The sequence below is a fragment of the Salvelinus alpinus genome, chromosome 23 (assembly GCF_045679555.1).
Source record: "Salvelinus alpinus chromosome 23, SLU_Salpinus.1, whole genome shotgun sequence".
Lineage (NCBI taxonomy): Eukaryota > Metazoa > Chordata > Actinopteri > Salmoniformes > Salmonidae > Salvelinus > Salvelinus alpinus.
In genome coordinates, this window is record NC_092108.1 from 48,445,549 (window position 1) to 48,468,364 (window position 22,816).

General features: G+C 41.6%; 1 protein-coding gene across 1 annotated transcript; it reads left to right on the forward strand.

The window, feature by feature from the left end:
• The first annotated feature begins 5,213 nt into the window (after nt 1-5,213).
• Nucleotides 5,214-13,935, forward strand: LOC139551176 (uncharacterized). Its single transcript, XM_071362613.1, has 3 exons — nt 5,214-5,757; nt 5,901-5,961; nt 12,309-13,935. Exons 1-3 carry the CDS (start codon nt 5,383-5,385, stop codon nt 13,277-13,279), a joined length of 1,407 nt encoding a protein of 468 aa, XP_071218714.1. The 5' UTR covers nt 5,214-5,382; the 3' UTR covers nt 13,280-13,935.
• The last annotated feature ends 8,881 nt before the right edge of the window (nt 13,936-22,816 follow it).

Below are 22,816 nucleotides of genomic sequence, written 5' to 3' on the forward strand. Positions count from 1 at the left end.
ATTTTAAAACACAACGCATGGAGAGTACACTATACATCTACATAGTGTTTTTTTTTTTTTCACTTGTCACTTGTTAAATCCACTTCAATCAATGTAGATTAAGGGGAGGAGACAGGTTAAATAAGGATTTTTAAGCCTTAAGACAATTGAGACATGAATTATGTATATGTGCCATTCAGAAGGTGAATGGGCAAGAAAAAAGATTTAAGTGCCTTTGAACGGGGTATGGTAGTAGATTCCAGGCGCACCGGTTTGTGTCAAGAACTGCAATGCTGCTGGGTTTTTCACGCTAAACAGTTTCCTGTGTGTATTAAGAATGATCCACAACCCAAAGGACATCCAGACAACTTGATGCAACTGTGGGAAGCATTGGAGTCAACATGGGCCAGCATCCCTGTGGAACGCTTTCGACATTTTGTAGTCCATTCCCTGAGGAATTGAGGCTGTTCTGAGGGCAAAAGGGGGGTGCAACTTAATACTAAGAATGTGTTCCTAATGTTTGGTATGCTCAGTGTAATTAGCATATGAATGTAAATAGTTGCTGTATGGGTTTGGCAGTGTTAACATTAAAAGTGAATAACTTCGACAATATGTCTGAAATAAATGAGTCAGGACAGCGTTTTTTCCCCCGTTCTTCATATGCAATCCAAAAATAGTCAGGAATAAGTCAATGCTAGCTCACCATCTGGTAATTGATGAGAACTTGTACGTTGAAATATTCATAATATTCATGAATATCAGTTTTGTAAATTCAGACTTCATTTGACGAGTAAATAATAAAGAGAGCATACATGTGGTTGTCTGGTTCTTGCCTCTTGCAGGGGTTCCACTCAATGATGTATATAAAGCCTCTTGCAGGGGTTCCACTCAATGATGTATATAAAGCCTCTTGCAGGGGTTCCACTCAATGATGTATATAAAGCCTCTTGCAGGGGTTCCACTCAATGATGTATATAAAGCCTCTTGCAGGGGTTCCACTCAATGATGTATATAAAGCCTCTTGCAGGGGTTCCACTCAAGGATGTATATAAAGCCTCTTGCAGGGGTTCCACTCAAGGATGTATATAAAGCCTCTTGCAGGGATTCTACTCAATGATGTATATAAAGCCTCTTGCAGGGGTTCCACTCAATGAGGTATATAAAGCCTCTTGCAGGGGTTCCACTCAAGGATGTATATAAAGCCTCTTGCAGGGATTCTACTCAATGATGTATATAAAGCCTCTTGCAGGGGTTCCACTCAATGATGTATATAAAGCCTCTTGCAGGGGTTCCACTCAATGATGTATATAAAGCCTCTTGCAGGGGTTCCACTCAATGAGGTATATAAAGCCTCTTGCAGGGGTTCCACTCAATGATGTATATAAAGCCTCTTGCAGGGGTTCCACTCAATGAGGTATATAAAGCCTCTTGCAGGGGTTCCACTCAATGATGTATATAAAGCCTCTTGCAGGGGTTCCACTCAATGATGTATATAAAGCCTCTTGCAGGGGTTCCACTCAAGGATGTATATAAAGCCTCTTGCAGAGGTTCCACTCAATGATGTATATAAAGCCTCTTGCAGGGATTCTACTCAATGATGTATATAAAGCCTCTTGCAGGGGTTCCACTCAATGATGTATATAAAGCCTCTTGCAGGGGTTCCAATCAATGATGTATATAAAGCCTCTTGCAGGGGTTCCACTCAATGATGTATATAAAGCCTCTTGCAGGGGTTCCACTCAATGATGTATATAAAGCCTCTTGCAGGGATTCTACTCAATGATGTATATAAAGCCTCTTGCAGGGGTTCCACTCAATGATGTATATAAAGCCTCTTGCAGGGGTTCCACTCAATGATGTATATAAAGCCTCTTGCAGGGGTTCCACTCAATGATGTATATAAAGCCTCTTGCAGGGGTTCCACTCAATGAGGTATATAAAGCCTCTTGCAGGGGTTCCACTCAATGATGTATATAAAGCCTCTTGCAGAGGTTGCACTCAATGATGTATATAAAGCCTCTTGCAGGGGTTCCACTCAATGAGGTATATAAAGCCTCTTGCAGGGGTTCCACTCAATGATGTATATAAAGCCTCTTTCAGGGGTTCCACTCAATGATGTATATAAAGCCTCTTGCAGGGGTTCCACTCAATGATCTATATAAAGCCTCTTGCAGGGATTCTACTCAATGATGTATATAAAGCCTCTTGCAGGGGTTCCACTCAATGATGTATATAAAGCCTCTTGCAGGGATTCTACTCAATGAGGTATATAAAGCCTCTTGCAGGGATTCCACTCAATGATGTATATAAAGCCTCTTGCAGGGGTTCCACTCAATGATGTACACTACCGTACAAAAGTGTAACACCAGTCTCAATGTCAACAGTGAAGAGGTGATTCCGGGATGCTGGCCTTCTAGGCGCTGTTCTGTGAAGGGAGTAGGACGCAGCGTTGTACGAGATCTTCAGTTCTTGACAATTTCTCGCATGGATTAGCCTTAATTTCTCAGAACAAGAATAGACTGACGAATTTCAGAAGAAAATTCTTTGTTTCTGGCCATTTTAATTGTAATCGAACCCAGAAATGCTAATAGTCCAGATACTCAACTAGTCTAGAGACGACCAGTTTTATTGCAGTTTTCAGCTGTGCTAACATAATTGCAAAAGGGTTTTCTAATGATCAATTAGCCTTTAAAAATGCTAAACTTGGATTAGCTAACACAACGTGCCATTGAAACACAGGAGTGATGGTTGCTGATAATGGGCTTCTGTACGCCTACGTAGATATTCCATTAAAAATCCGCCGTTTTCAGCTACAATAGTCATTTACAACATTAACAATGTCTACACTGTATTTCTGATCAATTTCATGTTATTTAATAGACAAAAAATTATGACATTTTCTTTCAAAAATAAGGACATTTCTAAGTGACCCCAAACGTTTGAATGGTAGTGTATTTAAACCCCGGATTGCGCCTGCTATGTATTGGACATTGAGAGGCTTTGAAGGCACCGGTCGGTCATATTGGTACTCTCCAGTAGGAGCAGTCCTCCATAGGAATGAATGGAATTCTACAGTATTTCAATTAAATGTTTCAAGGACAAAATTACATGTATTTAAGTATTTTTGTTGTTGTAGTGGGGACAGTAACATTAGTAATCTTTACAAATTATAATTGAAGGAAAATTGTTTTATATTTATTTGTGTTTAGCGCACATAATATAGTTTAAAAGTACGCATTAAGGTGTCTGTAATATAATAAATGTGGCAAAAACTAATGTAGACCTTAATGAATACATGTATATACAGTACCTTCCAAAATATTTTTTACAACGGTGTTGGAGTGCCAAGATGGAGGCACTTTGGCTTCAACACAGCGCCCCCATATAGTCATCTAGTGTATATATAAATCATTGACAACGTTTACATGCACATCAATATCCTGTTATTATTTGGGATACTCAAGTATTCTGTTTTTGAGTTGACGCATATAAACATCATATTCCGTTTACAATAACCCGAAAAAGCTTGTATCCCGGTTATGAGAAACCCGGATAAGATGCCTGGGATACACTGATTTAAAACGGGACACTGTGGCATGTCGAACCCAGATGGAATATCTACATAGAGACTGAAAAACAGCTTCTATCTCAAAGCCATCAGACTGTTAAACAGCCATCACTAACATTGAGTGGCTGCTGCCAACATACTGACTCAAATCTCTAGCCACTTTAATAATTAAACATTTGATGTAATAAATGTATCACAAGTCACTTTAAACAATGGCACTTTATATAATGTTTACATACCCTACATTACTCATCTCATATGTATATACTGTACTCTATACCATCTACTGCATCTTGCCTATGCCGTTCGGCCATCGCTCATCCATATATTTATATGTACATATTCTTATTCATTCCTTTACACTTGTGTGTATAAGGTAGTTGTTGTGAAATTGTTAAGATTACTTGTTAGATATTACTGCACAGTCGGAACTAGAAGCACAAGCATTTGGCCACACTTGCATTAACATCTGCTAACCATGTGTATGTGATCAATAAAATTTGATTTGATTTAAACATCTTATCCCGTTTACTGTTATTTTTGCGGTCTGGGTGTTGTGTGGTGATATTATAATTTCCGACATTTCGAAGGCCATTTGTTTGTCAACTATAGTTTGATACATGCAGCTTCTCTTCTGTCATAACTTGTTGCTCCAGAAGACTAAATAAAGTAGTTCTCTCCAGAATAATGTCTTACATCGATAGAATGAATGCATTGGTAATCGAATGGTAAAGTTGTCTGTTTCGTTTGGGGACCGGGGAGAAAACGCAATAACTCCTAAACAGTGGAATGATTGGTCCTGTGCAAAATGTCCAAATGTTATCAGCTTGACCAGTTTTAAGGAAATCAAAAGCTGAGAAAACGGCTAAACACATATGGGTGCATATTTTGTGGTTGAAATACTGTCTGCTTGCATAACAGTGTTACGCTGCATGTGAGAGGTTATAGGTTTAGTGTCAGTGTCAATATTTCAGTTACTATTCCATTTAACCAATTTACTTAACTAAGGAATATTCTGATTATTCATGGCTACTCATGAGGGAGATATCAAAGTTGCATGCAAATGGTTTATCCCGAATGCGACCTTAAGCGGGATATGAGCTACTACCCGGAAAACTGTGCACATGTAAACGTGGTCACTGGTTCCACCTGCAGTATATAGCGGTTGGTTGTTTACCAACAAAACCGAAGTGTGGGCAACTATGTTTGTTTGTTGTATATTTATTCAACCCATCTTGTGTATTTCTTCCCTTATATTTCCAAGTACATCTCTGCAACACAAACTCCAACACAGTGTTTTCATTGTTTGTCAATGCAGATAAGTTTGATTATATGTAAATTATTGATACTAATTTATATTTTGTTATTAAACTGTTGTAAATATGTTGTTGAATAACTATTTTTACGAGTCCACAGGAGGGCGCACCGGGTTAAGCAATTAAAAATTGACCAGCAAATTAATTTATTTCAACTATCTAGTAAACACTTCGGAGATGAGGTTGGTGTGTTTTTTTTTGTTGAAAAAAATTATACGGATATATCTTGTAATTGAACAAAATAGTAAGGTGGCCAATAACTGGGAACAGTATGCCGATTATTAGGCACCAAGGCTGCTGTTTAAAACTTTTATTTTGAAAACTGAGTGTGGGGTACAGGAAGTATCTCTTCTTCGCCCCGTTCCTATTGTTTGTAGCTTAGCCAGCTAGCAAGCTATTCTCCCGATGGACGAACTCTTCGCACATCGGTATTTCCAAATCCTTAGTACCACCCAAATATTATGATATATTTTCAAGTATCAATAAACGATTAACTGTAAGTACAGACTAGTCCTGAAAATGAGCAGAATATCCGGACCCATGTGGAATTCCAAGGCTTTGCACGAGCAGTTAGCGTCCATCATGGGGGCGTTGACCAATGCAGCGGTGGCGGACATATGTGAAGTCGTCGATGAAGGTTATGCGATTTTGCAATTAGAAATATCAAGAAGCTATAAGGAAAACGAGGACCTCAAGAAGAAACTGCATTTGATTGAGTCTATAATTGCGCGAGGAATCGATGGAAAAGCGGGAACTCAAGCTGTTGTTACTGAACCCGTCCCACTAGGTGAAGGTCTCCATCCAAAACTGTCGCAGCAGGAGGACACATGTCTTAAAAGTAATGGGATAACAATAACGGCTGGAGATTGCTACTTTGTAGAAGAAGAAGAGGAGGTAAGTTTGCATATTCAAGTCTTTCAGAAGCTAGCTATATCCCCAGTGTGTGTTGTTTATCCACTAAATTATAATTGAACAATAATACAGAATTGTACATTATGTATAAAAAAAAAGTGCATTCAAATTATGATTTGTTGCAGTTACCCGATGTGGTACTTATCAAAGATGAGGACTCCGAGGACAGTGACACACATGAGGAAGGTAAGTAGATTGCAGATCTGTGGTGTTGTTCTAGAATGATGAAGGTATGTTGATCAGTTAATCTCTCGAGGACAGACACATAAAGTAACTGGCATTTGATGCAATTACGCAAGAGTTTAGTTCTGGGTTTCCCAGATTCATTAGTTATAGCAAAGACAGTACACTATGAAGATGCTGTAAAACTTCAATTAATAGCCCTGACATTTATTTGTTTAAAGGGATAATCCACTACAAACCACTAATTAATATTAGGTAACAGTGTTAATTAAATAACACTAATATGTGAAACTATTTTTTGTGAACAAATGTTTCATTTTGTTGTAATAACAAGATTGGTAGAAATGTGAACATATTTTGGGAAATCTGTTGCAGCTCAAGTCAACTACAAACCCACAATCCAATGTTCTCTCTCTCCCAGGCTGAGTAGCTAGGTATTTAGCTAGAAAACATAGCTACACACAATAATACCAAAGTCAATTTCAGCATGTGAAGTAGCTAGCTAGCTGTAAAATCGCCTAAACAAACTGCACTATCAATTTAGGAGTCCATCTCACAGAGTTCAACTTGCAGTTAGTCTTTGCAACTGAGCTATAACGGCATATCTGCCCAGAGTGAGAGCAGCGTTGCTTTCCCGCCCTGTCTATTCATTTATTTTTTATTTAACTAGGCAAGTCAGTTAAGAACAAATTCTTATTTACAATGACGGTCTACCAAAAGGCAAAAGGCCTCTTGCTGGGATTAAAAATAAATAAAATAAAAATATAGGACAAAACACACATCATGACAAGAGAGACAACACTACATAAAGAGAGACCTAACCCGACAACATAGCATGGCAGCAATACAACATGACAACAACATGGTAGTAACACAACGTGGACTTGACAGCTCATGCAGCTTTAGTATTTTGATCAGAGAGTTCTATTAATACAATTCCAAACGCGTCATGCATCTACACCTACATTTAAATGTGTCCATAGTGTGTCTGGATTCCCTTTTCCCACGCTATATTAAAATGCCAGTATGCATTCTACAAACGGTGGAATAGGCAAAATATGATAACACAACAACAACTGATGGCAGTAACTACTGTAGCTAACTAGCCAGCTGACCTTTGTAGCCAGCAAGCAATGCCAAATGGATTGCAAACAGGTTAGCATAACTCTAACCCCCAAAACATATATATATATATTCTAAATATTAGCTAGCTGGCTAGCAATTATGAGGCCAGCAAACATGTTCCTCACACGCTAGGAACGTATTTCCTTTCAACGTTATAATGAAAAGGTGCCTCTCTGTCCCAAAACACACATCTTCTGGAGACTTGTGGGAGGAGTGCTGTTGACGTCTCCCACTGTATGCGCTTTCGGTAGCCTGATTGCGTCCAGACTAGAGGTCGGCCGATTATGATTTTTCAACGCCGATACCGATTATTGGAGGACCCAATAATAAAATAAAATAAAAATGTATTTGTAATAATGACAATTACAACGATACTGAATGAACACTTATTTTAACTTAATATAATACATCAATAAAATCAATTTAGCCTCAAATAAAATTAAACATGTTCAATTTGGTTTAAATAATGCAAAAACAAAGTGTTGGAGAAGAAAGTAAAAGTGCAATATGTGCCATGTAAAAAAGCTAACGTTTAAGTTCCTTGCTCAGGACATGAGAACATATGAAAGCTGGTGGTTCCTTTTAACAGGAGTCTTCAATATTCCCAGGTAAGAAGTTTTAGGTTGTAGTTATTATAGGAATTATAGGACAATTTCTCTCTATACGATTTGTATTTCATATACCTTTGACTATTGGATGTTCTTATAGGCACTTTAGTATTGCCAGTGTAACAGTATAGCTTCCGTCCCTCTCCTCGTCCCTACCTGGGCTCGAACCAGGAACACATCGACAACAGCCACCCTCGAAGCAGCGTTACCCATTGCTCCACAAAAGCCGTGGCCCTTGCAAATCAACGGGAACAACCACTCCAAGTCTCAGAGCGAGTGACGTTTGAAACGCTATTAGTGCGCACCCCGCTAACTAGCTAGCCATTTCACATCGGTTACACCAGCCTAATCTCGGGAGTTGATAGGCTTGAAGTCATGAATGCTTACGAGCCTGCTGGTGCCTACCATCGCTCAGTCACTGCTCTATCAAATCATAGACCTAATTATAACATAATAACACACAGAAATACGAGCCTTAGGTCATTAATATGGTCGAATCCGGAAACTATCATCTTGAAAACAAGACGTTTATTCTTTCAGTGAAATACGGAACCGTTCTGTTTGAAGTTTTACGGTAGGCAGAAACTGCTTCTCCAATAGAAATCCCCGATTACACTTGTAGTTGATGTCATGGCGGCGTTGACTAGCTAAGCTCATGCGCAGAAACACATCATCTGGTCTAAGGGTGTGAACGTTTAAATGTTATAACACTTCAACAGAGTTGGGATCCTTAAGGTAAAAAAAAAATCATAACCCAAAAACATTTTTTCTCAAACATAATTAAAATCCCAGTGCAGTTATCACAAAACATTAATTTCCGTGTTATTGCCTAACTAGACTATATGGCTATAAAAGCCTAGGAAATAATTTAAATAGAACCAGAGAGGAAGAGGCTAACACATGGAATTGTTTTAAGATGGTCATACCAAGGATCAGTTAGCTATTTGATTTATAATTTTAGGTATCAAAAAAATATCTTTAAAAAATTTATTTGATGAAACATTGAATTTGGCCTTACTGCTATTAGCCCATAGAAACGCATTGAATAACAGCTTCTTTATTTCTACAGTCGCGGTAGAAATAACTTCATTGCCAGGCCCTAGTGGTCATCCATACGTAATAGGACCATTATTATGCGTTGTGAATTGACATGGAATTTTATATTTGTTTTTCTTATAGTTTTAACGAAAACCCGGTGTTTTAAATAGCAATTTAAACGTTAAGACAAATTGTCCACTTGTCACATCCCTAATCTGGTCTAACGGTCATCTCGCGGTGAGCTGTGCATGTGCAGGCGGTCAAATCAAAGGCACTCCTTCGATATGCAGTTGTTTTTGACGAAAATGAAAACGTCAGTTTGTCACTGTCCCGAGGTTGGAGAAATAACATGTTCAACTACTTAAGACATTGGCTCGAATCTAGGTTGTGCCTTTAGATTTTGAGAAAATTAACAGCTACGGTATAATTTTTCACTTCTCTCATTGACTTCTTAAACCTAGTCTGCTTGGTCTGTTTCACAAACATTCCTGGAAGTCTCGTGATGTTCCGCCTCTGGGTTTAGAAACTCTGTGGTTATATACATATATATCAGTATACAGTATATCACAAAAGTGAGTACACCCCTCACATTTTTGTAAATATTTGAGTATATCTTTTCATGTGACAACACTGAAGAAATGACACTTTGCTACAATGTAAAGTAGTGAGTGTACAGCTTGTAAAGCAGTGTAAATTTGCTGTCCCCTCAAAATAACTCAACACACAGCCATTAATGTCTAAACCGCTGGCAACAAAAGTGAGTACACCCCTAAGTGAAAATGTCCAAATTGGGCCCAAAGTGTCAATATTTTGTGTGGCCACCATCATTTTCCAGCACTGCCTTAACCCTCTTGGGCATGGAGTTGACCAGAGCTTCACAGGTTGCCACTGGAGTCCTCTTCAACTCCTCCATGACGACATCACGGAGCTGGTGGATGTTAGAGACCTTGCACTCCTCCACCTTCCGTTTGAGGATGCCCCACAGATGCTCAATAGGGTTTAGGTCTGGAGACATGCTTGGCCAGTCCATCACCTTTACCCTCAGCTTCTTTAGCAAGGCAGTGGTCGTCTTGGAGGTGTGTTTGGGGTCATTATCATGTTAGAATACTGCCCTGCGGCCCAGTCTCCGAAGGGAGGGGATCATGCTCTGCTTCAGTATGTCACAGTACATGTTGGCATTCATGGTTCCCTCAATGAACTGTAGCTCCCCAGTGCCGGCAGCACTCATGCAGCCCCAGACCATGACACTCCCACCACCATGCTTGACTGTAGGCAAGACACACTTGTCTTTGTACTCCTCACCTGGTTGCCGCCACACACGCTTGACACCATCTGAACCAAATAAGTTTATCTTGGTCTCATCAGACCACAGGACATGGTTCCAGTAATGTCCTTAGTCTGCTTGTCTTCAGCAAACTGTTTGCGGGCTTTCTTGTGCATCATCTTTAGAAGAGGCTTCCTTCTGGGACGACAGCCATGCAGACCAATTTGATGCAGTGTACGGCGTATGGTCTGAGAACTGACAGGCTGACCCCCCACACCCCTTCAACCTCTGCAGCAATGCCGGCAGCACTCATACGTCTATTTCCCAAAGACAACCTCTGGATATGACGCTGAGCACGTGCACTCAACTTCTTTGGTCGACCATGGCGAGGCCTGTTCTGAGTGGAACCTGTCCAGTTAAACCGCTGTATGGTCTTGGCCACCGTGCTGCAGCTCAGTTTCAGGGTCTTGGCAATCTTCTTATAGCCCAGGCCATCTTTATGTAGAGCAACAATTCTTTTTTTCAGATCCTCAGAGAGTTCTTTGCCATGAGGTGCCATGTTGAACTTCCAGTGACCAGTCAGTATGAGGGAGTGTGAGAGCGATGACACCAAATTTAACACACCTGAGACCTTGTAACACTAACGAGTCACATGACACCGGGGAGGGAAAATTGCTAATTGGGCCCAATTTGGATATTTTCACTTAGGGGTGTACTCACTTTTATAGTCCCACTAAGCGCAAACCAGATAGATGAGAACTCTCTTGGTAGATAGTGTGGTCGACAACCTATCATAATGTACTCTACCTCAGGCGAGCAATACCTCGAGACTTCTTTAATATTAGACATCACGCACTAACTATTATTGACAAAAAAACACACACCCCCACCCCTCATCTTACCAGAGGTAGCGTCTCTGTTCTGCCGATGCATGGAAAATCCCACCAGCTCTATATTGTCTGTTTCTTCGTGAAGAAACGTCTCGGTGAAACAGAAGATGTTACAGTTTTTAATGTCCCGTTGGTAGGATCATCTTAATAGTAGGTCATCAATTTTATTTTCTAACGATTACACGTTATCAAGGAGAATGGAAGGCATTGGGAGTTTAATCGCTCGCCTCCGACTTCTCAGAAGGATCCCCGATCTGCGTCCCCTTTTCCCGGCGTCTTTTCTTCACGCAAAAGGCGTGGCTCTGGGCCTGTTCCAGTGAAAGCAGGATATCCTTCTTGTCGGACTCGTTAAAGGAAAAAGTTTCTTCCAGTCCGTGGCGTGTAATCGCTTTTCTGATGTCCAGAAGTTATTTTCGGTCATAAGAGACGGTAGCAGCAACATTATGTACACAATAAGATAAAAAAAATAAGTTACACAAAATGCAAAAGAAATAACAAAATTGCACAATTGGTTGGGAGAATGTAAAACGTCAGCCATGTTCTTCGGCGCCATCTTTTCTCTCATTTTATTTATCTCATTTTTTGCACAAATTTGTTTACGGCCCTGTTAGTGACCATTTCCCCTTTGCCAAGATAATCTGTCCACCTGAGAGGTGTGGCATATCAAGAAGCTAATTAAATAGCAGGATCATTAAACAGGTGCACCTTGTGCTGGGGACAATAAAGGGCCACTCTAAAATTTGCAGTTTTGTCACACAATACAATACCACAGATGTCTCAAGTTTTGAGGGAGTGTGCAATTGGCATGCTGACTGCATGAATGTCCACCAGAGCTGTTGCCAGAGAATGAAATGTTTGTTTCTCTACCATAAGCCGCCTCCAACATCGTTTTAGAGAATTTGGTAGTACGTCCAACCGGCCTCAGAACCGCAGACCACGCGGAGGTCCTGGGCTGGCGTGGTTACACATCTGGCTTCTTCACCTGCGGGACCATCTGAGGGCTTATTTCTGTCTGTAATAAAGCCCCTTTGTGGGGGAAAAAAACTAATTTTGATTGACTAGGCCTTGCTCCCCAGTGGGTGGGCCTATGCCCTTCCAGGCCCACCCATGGCTGCGCCCTGCCCAGTCGTGAAATCCATAAATTAGGGCATAATGAATTTATTTCATTTGACTGATTTCCTTATATGAACTGTAAAATCTTCAAAATTGTTGCATTTATTTTTGTTTGAGAGAGAGCGAGAGGGTGATTTTGTTGTTTATGCTCTCAGATTCAGATAGTGGGGTAAAATTAGGTAATCATAACCCCCTCCTACTGGTATAATGTGTCCTATAAAACCATTCAGAAAGTTAGCTACCACCATGCAGTTCTACTCTATGTAGTTCTTAATCTTTAACACCATGGTTTTGTTTGATATTTTCCTCCAGGTGTTAATGTGTCATCCGTGGGAGGAGATAGTGTGGCTCCCCACACATCCCCCAATGCAAGAAAGGAAGGGAACAGTCCAGCACAGTTCAGGAGCAAGAAGATTGACTGGCAAAGGAGTGAAGACAACAGTATCTTCCAGGGTGAGCAAAGGAAAGAGACATTGAAGCACACTCTCAAACGCCCTGCATCTAGATTAAGTATTGGGAAACGGATGCTCTTGGGCCCTCAATACACACTGCATGAAGCCCCCAATCAGCCTGGTTCCTCTGGCCACTTAGGGGGCAACAGGATGGAGACAGCAGAGCTGGTTTGCTCCTATGCCTCAGAAACAGACTCTGATGTGCTTGTGGTCCACCCAGAGCCTCCGCTTGTTCCCACTGTATCAGCTGTCACATTTAACAGTCAAGTAGGGACTCACAGCGATAGGAGGGATATCGACATGATTGACTCTCAGCCTATTGAATTAGAGATGGACATGTGCTCTACGTGGAACAAACAGCCAAAGCCAGAGATTACGTTTTCTCAGCTCCAACAAAACCTCGAAAATATCTCAGGCATGAGTCCCGATCACTGTCAAATGACACAGGGAATGAACACAGCGTCGAATTTTGATGGACCCGACATGATGAGTTTTGCCATGTATGAGAAACAGTCGAACCATCCCCAATGGAGCGAGATCCAAGGGAGCGCTGACAGCAGGGAGAAGCGTTTTGTTTGCCCTTTCTGTCACAAGTATCTGATGACGTCTCAGAACCTCGAGGTGCACATGCGGATTCACACAGGAGAAAGACCGTTCAGTTGTGCCCAGTGCGGGAAAAGGTTCACCCAGTCAGCCCATCTGAAAACTCACCAGAGTGTACACACAGGAGAACGGCCGTTTGCGTGTACATTTTGTGGGAAAAGTTTCATAGTGAAATACAGTCTCACGTTACACCTGAAGAAACACCACTCCAATGTGAGGCCTTTGTAAAGTTAAAACAAATGTGACATGCATTAGAGTGCATTTCTAACCATTTACTGTTCAAAAGCATACCAATCAATGGGAAACTGAATGAAATTGATTGGATCACAATTACAAGATGTATCTATTTAGGTATTAGACTATTGAATTTTGTATTATGTATTTGGTTACATCTTGCCATTCTAAATAAACGAATGTGGCAGCATAATGAGAAAATCCTTTTTACCATTATGATTACACTGTGTACTAAGAACAATCGAAGAGAACAGCGAATCAGTATATCAACATAATTGTTTTCCAAAACACCCTGTTAAATTCAACAATGGTAAATCAATGCGTTCATTTGTAGACAAGAGATACATTGAAGCCTTTAATCATCAGCTGTCAATCCATAGGAATGTTACCTGGGGAGTGTAAATGCTTGTTTTCACTTTCGTGTCATTTTCAATTTATTTGCATATTTAGCCACACCAATTTTAGGTTTAATGTTTACACTTTGAAAACATGTAAGAAATGATGACCATTTCATGTTCCATTATGATATTGTTATGTGTAGGTCAATCCACAGAATTAAATAGAACAGTATTGTATTGTATCTCTTGACAACAATTGTGTTTAGATGTTGTTTGGATCCAAGGTTTTGTTGAAATAAATGGCGATAATCATCTCGCATCTCTGTATCCTCGATTCACAAAAATGTTGAGAGACCCTCAGACATATCATATGCATGGTAACCTAAATGTACTGTTAGTTATAATTTCATTTCTATGGACGAGTTATTATTCGAATAACCATTTTCAGACTGTGGTGTATGTCTGTGGTCCATGGTGGATGGGCGCGTGCACAGTATATGCAATGATTTCCAAAAAGCAACTGCGTTGGCTAAGAATTTTGAAACGTGGTTGACGTAATACTGTCACGCTGTCTTGCAGTGCGGAAGGCTTCTTCGTTCGGAGTAGGTTGGAGCCTCTGTCACAACTGTTATTGTTCTGACAACAGAAACCCCATAACAACATAAACTGACTCATAGACAAATGCTGTTTGTCTGTGATTAGGTTACAAAATTGCTTGAGGGTCCCGGTTATAACAAGATGTCAGTCTTTTCGCCGGCCACAATGTTGACTTCTGTTCCTTTTCACAAACCGCTCACCTCCATTTACGGAGGCCTTGGTAAAAGCCGCCGTGGCAAACGTGTGGAGGATGGATACGCCGTTTTACACTAGGAATTAGGTCAAAAAGTAAACACATTTTTTAGGCAGATGATACCAATCATGGAGAAGCGTAATACGCAAGGACATGGAAAGGAGTCCGTAGAGCAGAAACACTCCGTCAGAAATCACCTCGATCCCAGTGAGACCAGTCATCAACTCAGGGAACCTGGCTGTTTACAATTAGCCTACAATGATTTAACCAATGTATGGATATCACCACTATTCTACTAGCCACTGTAGTTATTTCTATAGTTTTCATGGGTTTTCTCCTCAATTCTCGATTGCCACTTAAAGCTAAACACACCAGGTCAATGTTTTTACTCTTTGTGTTTTTAGAGGCTGACGACCACTGGAGTCCAGTTGGCAAAGAGTTGATTTTTGTTGCGATGGAGAGCATCCAAGCAAAGAAGAGGAACATCCTGTAAAACAATATTGTCTATAGTATATTAGCAAAGCTAGGAAGATGACTAAAAAACATGACAAAATGTATAATATCTCTTATCTTGGAAATGTTAAATAGGATTACAGGCACCATAGTTAAAAATGCAGCACTGGTATGAGGATAGTCTTGAGTTCTTCCTAATGTGTTATTACATTATTATTACTTTATGGAATTGGGAGTTGCATGCTCTTCTTGATATGGTATTGAACGATTTTAAGAAAGGATGAATCTGGTTCCCTACCGTCTATGGTGAAGGCAAGCATGAGTGCATCCAAAGCGAAGAGTTAAGACTGGAGGACACCGTACGCCTACAGGATATAGTAAGTGCAATGGTGGCATATAATAAAATGTCAAACGGAATGGATGGTTTATCTATACTAGAAAATACCAACCCCATCATAGAATGATTTCTCCGAAAGGGAATTATCCACTATTTCCCCCTCCTATAGGCAGTTTTGAATCAGGTGATGATGATGAAGCCAAAGGGATGTGATTGATTCGCACATTAACGCAGAGGGAGGGAGAGCACGATCCCGAAGCGTCAGCATATGAACGCTGCACACTGCGTACGGAAGCAGGGATACTCAGACTTGTGGACACCAAGTACTGAAACAGGCAAAAGCATTCCTTACCTCAAGATACTTCAACTGGTGACTATCCGGGAGAATAAAGAAAAAGGAGCACTCTGAAACAGATTCTGAGGATCCAGCTTGCTCTTACGCTGCAGAAATGAGCCCCATTCGTGTCACAGCTCACCCGAAGCAACAACAACATAAACTCAGCAGAAAAAGAAACGGCCCTTTTTCAGGACCCTGTCTTTCAATGATAATTCGTAAAATAACTTCACAGATCTTCATTGTAAAGGATTTAAACACGGTTTCCCATGCTTGTTCAATGAACCATAAACAGTTAATGAACATGCACCTGTGGAACGGTCGTTAAGACACTAACAGCTTACAGACGGTAGGCAATTAAGGTCACAGTTATGGAAACTTAGGACACTAAAGAGGCCTTTCTGCTGACTCTGAAAAACAGCAAAAGAAAGATGCCCAGTGTCCCTGCTCATCTGCGTGAACGTGCCTTAGGCATGCTGCAAGGAGGCATGAGGACTGCAGATGTGGCCAGGGCAATAAATTGCAATGTCCATACTGTGAGACGCCTAAGACAGCGCTACAGGGAGACAGGACGGACAGCTGATCGTCCTCACAGTGGCAGACCAAGTGTAACAACACCTGCACAGGATCGGTACATCCGAGCATCACACCTGCGGGTCAGGAACAGGATGGCAACAACAACTGCCCAAGTTACACCAGGAATGCACAATCCCTCCATCAGTGCTCAGACTGTCCGCAATAGGCTGAGAGAGGCTGGACTGAGGGCTTGTAGGCCTATTGTAAGGCAGGTCCTCACCAGACATCACCGGCAACAACGTCGCCTATGGGCACAAATCCACCGTCGCTGGCAAAAAGTGCTATTCACTGACGAGTCGCGGTTTTGTCTCACCAGGGGTGATGGTCGGATTCGCGTTTATCGTCGAAGGAATGAGCGTTACACCGAGGCCTGTACTCTGGAGCGGGATTGATTTGGAGGTGGAGGGTCCGTCATGGTCTGAGGTGTGTCACAGCATCATCGGACTGAGCTTGTTGTCATTGCAGGCAATCTCAACGCTGTGTGTTACAGGGACGACATCCTCCTCCCTCATGTGGTACCCTTCCTGCAGGCTCATCCGGACATGACCCTCCAGCATGACAATGCCACCAGCCACACTGCAAGACAGGAATGTCAGTGTTCTGCCATGGCCAGCGAAGAGCCCGGATCTCAATCCCATTGAGCACGTCTGGGACCTGTTGGATCGGAGGGTGAGGGCTAGGGCCATTCCCCCCCAGAAATGTCTGGGAACTTGCAGGTGCCTTGGTGGAAGAGTGGGGTAACATCTCACAGCAAGAACTAGGCAAAACTGGTGCAGTCCATGAGGAGGAGATGCACTGCAGTACTTAATGTAGCTGGTGGCCACACCAGATACTGACTGTTACTTTTGATTTTGACCCCCCCCCCCCCCCCCCCTCTGTTCAGGGTCACATTATTCCATTTCTGTTAGTCAAATGTCTGTGGAACTTGTTCAGTTTATGTCTCAGTTGTTGAATCTTATGTTCATACAAATATTTACACATGTTAAGTTTGCTGAAAATTAACGCAGTTGACAGTGAGAGAACGTTTCTTTTTTTGCTGAGTTTACAACCATAGCTGAAGAAAGCAGTTTGTTCGCTGTTGAATCTAACAATGTGAAACCAGAGGCTGCGATGCTTGATTCTGGACCCTATGAAGAAAAACATCAATCTAGCAGTAATGATTATTATGATAGGGATTCTAGTAATGATTTACATCCACAAAACCTGCATTTCTTACGAGGCTAGTGAAGACTTTGGAAATCTTGACGAGAGGCTTTTCTCTAACAGTCAAGGAAATATGAGAGAGAACATAGCAAGGCCAAAAGTGGCCGTAGTCCAACGCTACATGTCAGTGCAGGACATAAAATGCAACGCACGCTTCGAAAGCGGACTGTCGTTTGTTTGTGGCTTCTGTAAGAAAGAGTTTTACATGTCCAAAGTATCTTCTGGTTCACCAGCGGGTCCACACAGGAGAGAAACCCTTCCGCTGGCCAGGCTGGTTATCTGAAGAAACATCAGAATGTTCACACGGAAGAGAAACCATTTTGATTGATCATATTGTGTCTGTAGTAGGCTATCCCATATTGAAAAAAAAACTTTAAATATATTTCTAGATGCATTTTCAGGATACATGTGAAAATATAAGGAATTGGCCAAATCATTCATTAAAAAAATATATATACAGTACCAGTCAAACGTTTGGACACACCAACTCATTCCAGGGTTTTTCTTTATTTTCACTATTTTCTACATTGTAGAATAATGGTGAAGACATTCAAACTATGAAATAGCACATGGAATCATGTAATAACCAAGAAAGTGTTAAACAAATGAAAATATATTTTATATTTGAGATTCTTTGAAGTATCTACCCGTTGCCTTGATGACAGCTTTGCACACTCTTGGCATTCTCTCAAACAGCTTCATGAGGTAGTCACCTGGAATGCATTTCAATTAATAGGTGTGCCTTGTTAAAAGTTATTTTGTGGAATTTCTTTCCTTCATCATGCGTTTGAGCCAATCAGTTGTGTTGTGACAAGGTAGGGGTGATATACAGAAGATAGCCCCATTTGGTAAAAGACAAGTCCATATTATGGCAAGAACAGCTCAAATAAGCAAAGAGAAACGACAGTCCGTCATTGCTTTAAGACAAGAAGGCCAGTCAATCCGGAAAATTTCAAGAACTTTGAATGTTTCTTCAAGTGCAGTCGCAAAAACCATCAAGCGCTATGATGAAACTGGCTCTCATGAGGACCGCCACAGGAAAGGAAGACCCAGTGTTACCTCTACTGCAGAGGATAAGTTCATTAGAGTTAACTACACCTCAGATTACAGCCCAAATAAATGCTTCACGGAGTTCAAGTAACAGACACATCCCAACATCAACTTTTCAGAGGAGACTGCTTGAATCAGGCCTTCATGGTCGATTTGCTGAAAATAATTTCAGTTGTGCATGATTTCTCAAAAAGTGCACTCTCCTTCATGAGTATGCTGGTATACTGGTTGCTATACTTTCAGAATCACAAACTTGTCACACACTGAAGGCCTGTTGGTTCACCACTGCGTAAACATGTCTATAATAGATATAAAGGCTGTTTTGATACTGTATTAATGTTTCAAGAAAGGAGTGTATGTATTTTGCCTGGCGAAGCGGTTTTATGCGCTGACTGAAGGGAAGCTGATAAATATGAGTTTTTTACTCTGCTGGTCTCGGGAAGAAATTACGAGTCCTTACTGTCCGACACTGAGTCAAGACCGAGTACAAATGTATCCGACACCGAGACAAGACCGAGACACTCGATATGTGGTCTCGAGACCTGACTCGTCTCAAGTACTACAACACTACCTTTCTCTGACACCGCCTGATATAAAGGTCCTGGATGTCAGGGAGCTCGGCCCCTGTGATGTACTGGTGCTGACCGTACCACCCTTTGTAGCACTTTGTGGTCAAGGGCGGTGCAATTGCCATACCAAGCGGTGATGCAACTAGTTAAGATGCTCTTGATGGTGCAGCTGTATCCTTTTGAGAATCTGAGGACCCATGCCAAATCTTTTCAGGCTTCTGAGGGGGAAGAGGTGCTGCCGTGCCCTTTTCATGACTGTGCAGGCCAGGTTGTCCTGGCACCACACTGCTAAGTCTCTGATCTCCTCCCTGCACACTGACTCATCACCTTGTCCTCAGCAAACTTGATGAGGGTGTTGGAGTCGTGCACTGCCATGCAGTTGTGGGTGAACAGGAAGTACAGAAGGGGCCTCCGTGTTGAGGGTCAGCGTGGTGGAGGTGTTGTTACAATCTCTCCTCCAGTAGACTTCGTCACTACTTGTATTTGTGAGAGGTATTGACATGTTGAAAGCACTGAGCTGTCTGTTGAAATGACTAGCACACAGCTCAGACACCCATGCATAGGGCCCTCGGAGTGTGGTGTCAGGAAAATAACCTCACACTCAACGTCAACAAAACAAAGGAGATGATTGTGGACTTCAGGAAACAGCAGAGGGAGCACCCCCCTATCCACATCGACGGGTCAGTAGTGGAGAAGGTGGAAAGTTTTAAGTTCCTCGGTGTACACATCACGGACAAACTGAATTGGTCCACCCACACAGACAGCGTTGTGAAGAAGGCGCAGCAGCGCCTCTTCAACCTCAGGAGGCTGAAGAAATTCGGCTTGTCACCAAAAGCACTCACAAACTTCTACAGATGCACAATCGAGAGCATCCTGTCGGGCTGTATCACCGCCTGGTACGGCAACTGCTCCGCCCACAACCGTAAGGCTCTCCAGAGGGTAGTGAGGTCTGCAGAACGCACCACCGGGGGCAAACTACCTGCCCTCCAGGACACCTACACCACCCGATGTCACAGGAAGGCCATAAAGATCATCAAGGACAACAACCACCCAAGCCACTGCCTGTTCACCCCGCTATCATCCAGAAGGCGAGGTCAGTACAGGTGCATCAAAGCAGGGACCGAGAGACTGAAAAACAGCTTCTATCTCAAGGCCATCAGACTGTTAAACAGCCACCACTAACATTTAGCGGCCGCTGCCAACATACTGACTCAACTCCAGCCACTTTAAAAATGGGAATTGATGGAAATTATGTAAAAATGTACCACTAGCCACTTTAAACAATGCCACTTAATATAATGTTTACATACCCTACATTACCCATCTCATATGTATATACTGTACTCTATATCATCTACTGCATCTTGCCATCTTTATGTAATACATGTACCACTAGCCACTTTAAACTATGCCACTTTATGTTTACATACCCTACAGTACTCATCTCATATGTATATACCGTACTCTATACCATCTACTGCATCTTGCCATGCCGTTCTGTACCACCACTCATTCATATATCTTTATGTACATATTCTTTATCCCTTTACACCTGTGTGTGTGTATAAGGTAGTAGTTGTGGAATTGTTAGGTTAGATTACTTGTTGGTTATTACTGCATTGTCGGAACTAGAAGCACAAGCATTTCGCTACACTCGCATTAACATCTGCTAACCATGTGTATGTGACTAATAAAATTTGATTTGATTTGATTTGATACCACACAAGACATGCCACCAGAGGTCTCTTCACAGTCCCCAAGTCCAGAACAGACTATGGACTATGGGAGGTGCATAGCACTACATAGAGCCATGACTACATGGAACTCTATTCCACATCCGGTAACTGAATCCTTGGCAGCAGCTAATGGGGATCCATAATAAATAAAAATACAAAATGTGGGGATTACAGACTGGGACAAGGAGATGTTGAGAAATTATCGTGAGTATGCCTGCCAGCTGTTCTGCTCATGCTCTGAGAACGTGCCCTGGAATACCGTTAGCCCGCAGCCCTGCTGGTGTTGACCTGATTAAAGAGTCTTCTCACGTCAGTCTCGGAGAGCGAGATCACCCAATCCTCTGTTGTTTAAAAAATAGTAAACCATTGTTTACTATTTTACACCTGGGGTTGCTGTACATAACTTTAACCCATTGTATAAGAGATTCACCAAAATTAACGTAGTCCAGGCATTGACAGTTGAAGTCGGAAGTTTACATACACTTAGTTTGGAGTCATTAAAAGTCGTTTTCAACCACTCCACAAATGTCTTGTTAACAAACTATAGTTTTGGCAAGTCGGTTAGGACATCTACTTTGTGCATGACACAAGTAATTTTTCCAACAATTGTTTACAGACAGATTATTTAACTTATAACTCACTGTATCACAATTCCAGTGGGTCAGAAGTTTACATACACTGAGTTGACTGTGCCTTTAAACAGCTTGGAAAATTCCAGAAAATTATGTCATGGCTTTAGAAGCTTCTGATAGGCTAATTGACATCATTTGAGTCAATTGGAGGTGTACCTGTGGATGTATTTCAAGGCCTACCTTCAAACTCATTGCCTCTTTGCTTGACATCATGGGAAAATCAAAAGAAATCAGTAGACCTCCACAAGTCTGGTTCATCCTTGGGAGCAATTTCCAAACGCCTAAAGGTACCACGTTCATCTGTACAAACAATAGTACGCAAGTATAAACACCTTGGGACCACGCAGCCGTCATACCGCTCAGGAAGGAGACGCGTTCTGTCTCCTAGAGATGAACGTACTTTGGTGCGAAAAGTGCAAATCAATCCCAGAACAACAGCAAAGGACCTTGTGAAGATGCTGGAGGAAACGGGTACAAAATTATCTATATCCACAGTAAAACAAGTCCTATATCGACATAACCTGAAAGGCCGCTCAGCAAGGAAGAAGCCACTGCTCAAAAACCGCCATAAAAAAACAGACTACAGTTTGCAACTGCACATGAGGACAAAGATCATACTTTTTGGAGAAATGTCCTCTGGTCTGATGAAACAAAAATAGAACTGTTTGGCTATAATGACCATCGTTATGTTTGGAGGAAAAAAGGGGAGGTTTGCAAGCCAAAGAACACCATCGTAACCGTGGAGCACGGGGGTGGCAGCATCATGTTTTGGGGGTGCTTTCCTGCAGGAGGGACTGGTGCAGTTCACAAAATAGATGGCATCATGAGGCTGGAAAATTATGTGGATATATTGAAGCAATATCTCAAGACATCAGTCAGGAAGTTAAAGGTTGGTCGTAAATGGGTCTTCCAAATGGACAATGACCCCAAGCATACTTCCAAAGTTGTGGCAAAATGGCTTAAGGATAAGAAAGTCAAGGTATTGGAGTGGCCATCACAAAGCCCTAACCTCAATCCTATATAAAAATTTGTGGGCAGAACTGAAAAAGCGTGTGTGAGCAAGGAGGCCTACAAACCTGACTCAGTTACACCAGCTCTGTCAGGAGGAATGGGCCAAAATTCACCCAAATTATTGTGGGAAGCTTGTGGAAGGCTACTCGAAACGTTTGACCCAAGTTAAACAATTTAAAGGCAATGCTACCAAATACAAATTGAGTGTATGTAAACTTCTGACCCACTGGGAATGTGATGAAAGAAATAAAAGCTGAAATAAATCATTCTCTCATCTATTTTTCTGACATTTCACATTCTGAAAATAAAGTGGCGATCCTAACTGACCTAAAACAGGGAATTTTTACTCGGATTAAATGTCAGGAATTATGAAAAACTGAGATTAAATGTATTTGGTTAAAGTGTATGTAAACTTCCGACTTCAACTGTAGGCCTATGGTCTAGGCTACATGAGGTATGCGACTATGATTAGAAAAAGTTACAAGTGATAGGCTAATATTGT

Coding starts and splice junctions, on each gene's coding strand:
- LOC139551176 (XM_071362613.1), top strand. CDS start 5,383: ATGAGCAGAATATCCGGACCCATGTGGAATTCCAAGGCTTTGCACGAG. Junction 5,758..5,900: donor TTGTAGAAGAAGAAGAGGAG/GTAAGTTTGCAT, acceptor GATTTGTTGCAG/TTACCCGATGTGGTACTTAT. Junction 5,962..12,308: donor CAGTGACACACATGAGGAAG/GTAAGTAGATTG, acceptor ATTTTCCTCCAG/GTGTTAATGTGTCATCCGTG.